The 6,103-nt window shown below is 46.9% G+C and overlaps 1 protein-coding gene across 5 annotated transcripts in view; it reads right to left on the reverse strand.

Moving 5' to 3' along the window:
• Positions 1 to 667: 667 nt before the first annotated feature.
• The window catches only part of drd3 (dopamine receptor D3), a 26,721-nt gene continuing 21,285 nt past the window's right edge, over positions 668 to 6,103 (reverse strand). For all 5 annotated transcript variants that reach the window (XM_042068899.1, XM_042068898.1, XM_042068897.1 and 2 more), the window contains 3 exons: positions 5,797 to 5,859; positions 3,860 to 4,277; positions 668 to 2,067 (listed from right to left, as the gene is read on the reverse strand). In XM_042068899.1, the coding sequence (XP_041924833.1) occupies positions 1,871 to 2,067; positions 3,860 to 4,277; positions 5,797 to 5,859 (678 nt within the window). In that variant the 3' untranslated portion in view covers positions 668 to 1,870. The remainder of the gene's footprint in view (positions 2,068 to 3,859; positions 4,278 to 5,796; positions 5,860 to 6,103) is intronic.

Here is a 6,103-nt window from a genome sequence, read left to right on the forward strand (position 1 = left end):
ACTGGCTGAACACAAATGCAGAACTGACTGTAAACTGAATATTTATCTCTCCAGTTTTCTTTCTCTCTCTCTATCCCTCTCTCCCTCGCTCAGCCTCTGTCAGCCGTAAAAGGATGCATTTTTCTTTTTTTGTCCTTCTTTTCTTTATTTATGTGTTTTTCTGTCGCTGAAGCTCTATGTGCTGGCTGTGCTTAGTGCTGCTCTTTTTCTTCTGCATTCTTTTTTAATTTATCTTCGGCCCTGCCGCGTAGCTCAGCTGGGGTCCAGCTGCGTCTCGCCCTAAAATTACACTTCAGCCGCCCGCTCGCTCCCTCGCCTCTTCATCGCCTCCCCTCTCTGTCAACATGCCACTGACAGAGGAGTCAGGGGAAGGCACGGAGGAGGAGGGACAGAGAGAGGAGGAGGAGAGAAAGAAGGAGGGAGAGAGATTAAGAGGGAGGCAAGGGAAAGCAGGATGGAAAAGAGAAAGGGATAGAGTGAATGAGGGAGAGAGGGAAATGGACAGACTGAAGGAGGGAGAGGGAAAGAAAGATCAAGAGGTGGATGGGATATTGTTGAAGAGGAGGAAGAAAAAGAGAGGAAGAGAGCATAAAGAGAGAGGGGAGATAATCAGAAAGAAAGAGAGAGAGGGTCTTAGGAAGGAAGTGAAAGAGCTCAATAGCAGGCATGCCAAGTATGCATTTAGCTTTATTCACACAACACAGAAGCACATTTTTATACATATTCCTACTCCATGACAATCCTCCCCACCTCCCACTAGTCTCCAGAGTCCAATACGGTGACAGCATACAGGGCCCTGCCTGCCAGGAAAGCTGGTATCAAAGGCATGGGGGGTTGGGGGGGTTGGCTCTCAGATCTTCTTAAGCGCCATGTGAATGTCAATCACCGTATGCTCATGGTCCCTGCGACAAATCTGTGAATTCCTTGAAGAAATTCCATGCGATTCCTCCGACGCCCCACAAAACAAAACAAAACAAAAAAAAACACAAGCCTCCCAAGGCATTTGTGACTGATAATCTCGAACACGCCGACATACACCGAAAAAACTCTTCAAAGACAGCTGGAGTGTTAACACGTGCTTGAGGCAGCAATGGACAGCTAAAGATAGGCGATGTGACGTGATGCGCATCTGCAGAGTTTTTTTGAGGACACAAACAATCTGAGCGAGCATGACGGCAATCCTCACATGACATCTTATTTATTTCTGATCGCTGAGTATAGTGAGGAGATCTCAGTCTTTAATGGCACGATGTGAGATGGGCTCGATGAATGCCTTCGCTTGGCAACTTGTCAAGTTTGTATTGATTAACTGGAGACTGAGAATCTGTCTCAAGTCATTCACTCAGGGGTAACAGGAAGCACACGAAATGGGGAAATGGGACAAAGGTTCCCATCGTGTCCCTCACATTCTTCGCGCTCCTCTCGGCAAGTGACTACATCAAGATACGGATCACTGCGCCATTAGCGAAAACACCTGCACTTGAAGGTGGGAGCGAGTCGGGCCAATTCAAGCTCCCGGCTGCAGCTGGTTGCTATTACTCCAATGAAGATAACACTGACAGGCTCCGTTGGTGTGCCAAAAGTGGGGAGAGGACGCTGCCATTGACATGAGGCAGGTGCTGGCAAGCGAGAGAGTCTCTACAGTTGGTCAGACAGCAGTGCTGTGGCTCGCTGAGAAGAGGACAAGTCCTTCTTAGCAGACTTCCTCCTTAGGACGTGTCCTTGTTTCCTCACTTCCCCCTGCACACTCTCTCTCTTTGTTCTTGGTTCCTCCGTCAGGTTCTGCAACGAGTGTGACGTGGATGATCCTTTTCCGCATGGATCCTTGTGAGTATGCGTGTTTGTTTGTGTGAGGGGGAGGGGGAGGATCTCAGCAGGTGAGGATCTTGATGAAGGCGCGGCGGAACTCAATGTTGAAGGTGGTGTAGATGACGGGGTTGAGGGCGCTGTTGACGTAGCCAAGCCATGTGAAGGCACTGTAGAGCTCCGGGGGGATGTAGCACGTCCGGCAGTGGGTGTTCAGGATGTGAGTCACAAAGAAGGGCAGCCAGCAGATGAGAAAGACCCCTGCAGCACAGCACACACACACACACACACACACAGAAAAGTAAATACAGATACATATGCATACATTGACACACACACACACACACGTAAAGACACAAATGCATTCAGTCAAATCATACAGCTAGAGACATATGTATACAGATGAACAGACCTATACCCAAACATATATGCAAACACATACATAGGCAAAGAGAATCTGAAAATAAGAGTGTGCCTGAACTTTTTAATTAAAACATCAAACGCGCTCCTCTCCCCTCATTAAGCTCTGTGCTTAAGCTGCATGCACAGGTGAGTGAGTGGCTTCTCAGCTTGGCTAATGGGCACATCAAAGCCTGTATATCAGTGTCCCCACTCAGAGACAGAGAGAGTCAGACCTCCTCAACACCACCACCACCAACCCCTGACCCAACCCCTACACACACACACACACACATCCAATGCATACATTTCCCAAGACATGTCAGGCACAGAAAACTTCAAATCCATGCCACAAGGAAAAAGTGAGCCAGGTCACATGACTGTGTCAGACCAATTAGCTTGGGGCTGCTGAGGGCAGCTGAGCCCCCTTCCCTCAACCCTACAACCCCCCATCCCCCCCCCTCCCCCCCCCAAGCGCAGCTGAGAAGCATCTGCTGTATGTGCGTACTCATTTTCTGTACAATTAGCCAGACATCTTGAATTACCATCAATGTCGCACATCAACGTCTGCACGCATCGGTCAGTGTTGAAGGCAGGCGGATGCTCAAACTGGACGAGGGAGACTAAGTTGCGTAAAATTGGTTTCTTTGATTATTTCCCCTTTTTAAAAGTTTTGGTTTGGAGTCCTCGGGCTTTCACTTTGTAGTGCTTATATACTTTAGACACCTCAGAGTCTGACTGCTGATCAAGCACAAGTGTCGACCTTGAGATTCTTAAATTTCATTACATGTGAGAAAAATATCAAAACAATGTATATAATCTCTTGAACACCTGATTTAGAAAATGTTGAAACCTTATACACAAGATATTTTTGCTACTCTCCCCTGGCCTGTTCTGTCCCTAGATTCTGCAAAGATTAAATAAATGTATTCTGTTATATAATAAATAAATAAATATAATTCCAGACTACCTGCCTGCCTGTCCTGTCTCTGTTCTTGGGAACGTCTTAGGACTGTTCCTGCATTTGTCAGCCTTGCGTTTATGTCTTATCTTGTCAGCCTTGCGTTTAGGTCTCTCACACATCATCACTCTCACTGATGATTTCTTTATTTCTCCCGTCTATTACTGAATATAGTTTGCTCATGTGGAAATCATGAGACAGATGTGGTTGGATTCCACCATTCTGGCAAAATACTGTGAACTATCTGTCATTGACATACCCCTGGCATTTCACATGATATGAGGTTTTGGAGGGCATTATGTTCTTGCAAGAGATGCAAGAGATTTTAATGACCTGAGCTTTATAATTTATTGGACACAATTACAGTCAAGAGTTGATAAGTGACAGAGATGACTTTGAATAGGAAGGTGAAACATCAAATATGAATGCGAACATGAATATATGTAAGTCAAGGCCACTAAGATGCATTGCTTGTCTTCATTTAAATATACAAGATCAGACAGGGAACTTTTGTAAGCACCGAGTTCATCTAACCTCATAAATTATTTTCTATTATTAATGAACTTTTTGCATACTTTCAAAAGAAAGTATCTTTAGGGTATACTAGTTGTAAACATTTTTGTGCACCCTGCTGGCCTTGAGGCACAGTGTAAAATTAGGAGAGTAGTGCTCGGTCTATGGTCAGATCCTTACCCAGCACGATAGCCAGCATCTGTGTGGCCTTCTTCTCCCGTGTCTGCATGTTTCTGTTCCGCAGCTGGCTCGGGCGGAGCACGGGACCTGGCGCCGGACGGAGCGTGGTGTGCGTCCGCCCGTTGGACATGTCCTTCACTTCACAGCTGCGTCTCAGGGTGAGGCCGCCCCGCGTCCTCTCGCCTGTCGACCCCTCCTCCTCCTCCTTCTCCTCTTCCTCCCCGTCCCCGTCCTCTCCATCGTGGGGCGACCCATCCTGCTCGGTGCGTGCGAAGGAGGCCTGGCTGATGCTGCAGTAATTCTGGAGGTCCACCGGGGGCAGTAGTGAGTTCTCCACAGGGGCCGTGCGTGGCTTGTTAGGCCGCAGGCAGCTCGGGAGGAGGCGGGCCTTGGCCTGAGGAGGCTGGTCTGAGGTCTCCTAGATAACAAACATGACAAGTTCTTCACAAAACATCCACAACCCTCTGCTGAAACAAAACGGGACCCTTAGTACTAAACATTCCAAAGTTTTACAGCTAGCAAACCATTTTCCTGATGGTTCTAAGTAAAACATTGAATGCTTTTAGCCCATAGCCCTTAATTGTACTAATTTAGATACCTTTTTGCTAAATGGTATTCTAAAACAGCTTGTGACGGTCAGGATGTGCAACAAATGTCCTCCTACCACTATGCTCATAATCCCCTCTGGTCATTTTCTCATATTCTCCAGGTGCCGATAAGATATCCTCTCCAGTCCCCAGCCTCTCTCATCCTAGGCTCCCATCCTCTCTCAATCCCTCGCAATATCCTTCAACCTACCTTGCCTGACCAGCCAAGCTTAAAAAACTGTTATTGCATAGCTCTTACTGGGAGGCATTTGTAAATTGTCTTTAAATCTTAAAACATTTTTTCAGCTCTGTCGTGATTAATGGCTCATATGGAAATGGATGTGACAAACAGGGTGTTATCCAACGCTCGGGCATACCAGAGTTTAGCGCCAGAGAAGAGAGAAGACTAGCCTGACGAGCCAGACCCACATTAAAATGTAGGGTCTGGGCACTCACCGTTCGCAGTGCTCAGTCCGAGGGGCGGGATAATCAGTTGTCTTTCAAATTCCCTCTGCACGCAATAGGACAGCGGCAGCGCTATGAGTCTCATGCGTTTCCCACCAGCAGAGCTAGTTGGCTATTTCAAACGTTTGCCAACTTAATAAAAGCTTAACTCGTGTCACACTGTTCCCCAACAGCAACATCCATCTTATTTGTTTTCAAGTAGCAGGGAATTCAAGCCAAACTGTTGCAACTCTGCCATCAATCATTATGTTAAGCCCACCTAACGACTCTATACACGATTTCATTGGCCTGATTAAGTTTCAATTTCTGGAGCTCACAAGCCAACGGAGAGTTGCTAGACTAGCCCTGGCAGCAAATGTAATTTGCTGCCGCTAGGGGCGCGTCTAGATTTCTAGGCTAAGAGAAGACTGTATTTCAGAATCATAAATTCCCAGCTCTGTCTCTTTCTCACAGCCCCGGGGTGAAGATGCCGGCGCAAGACACACTGATGGAAGACAGTCTGCCACCACGCTAAAAACAGACTGCACGCGCCCTGCCAAAGATCTCAAAGTTGCAGCTCACCAACTTCATTAGGAAAATCACTCGTTTAACTCGCACTCATTTCAGGCTACACTACAGCGGCATGAATCATTAGACGGACTGCTTATGCCAAAGGTGCGCACACACACACACACACTCTCTCTCACACACACACACACACACACACACACACACACACACACACACACACACACAAAAACACACACACACACACTCTCTCTCTATCTCTCTCACACACACACACACACACACACACACACACACACACACACATATGCATAGGCGTGCACACGCACACACACACACACACACACACACAACAAAACAACATTCACACATACCCACCACTTTAATCCTAATTGGGGAGAGATCTCTCCTCTCCTTCATTGTCTCCTGCAAACAGGTCTCCTAGAGATGCACACAGGATATGCATGTTAAAGGAAAATTCCGGTTTTTAGCACTTTAAGGCCCTTTTCTGGTTTGTGGATAAACTAGAGTGGTGGACACCGAAATTTTGACGATTGGTCCTGTCTCGACTTTTCTGACTCATTTTGAATCGCCTTTGACTTCAGGGTGGCTGGCAATGGGCATACTGTAGTAGGCTACTCAAACATGTCCTAAAACAACCCTTAACGTTCGTTTTCAAAACTGT

This window comes from Alosa sapidissima, chromosome 17 (assembly GCF_018492685.1).
Source record: "Alosa sapidissima isolate fAloSap1 chromosome 17, fAloSap1.pri, whole genome shotgun sequence".
Lineage (NCBI taxonomy): Eukaryota > Metazoa > Chordata > Actinopteri > Clupeiformes > Clupeidae > Alosa > Alosa sapidissima.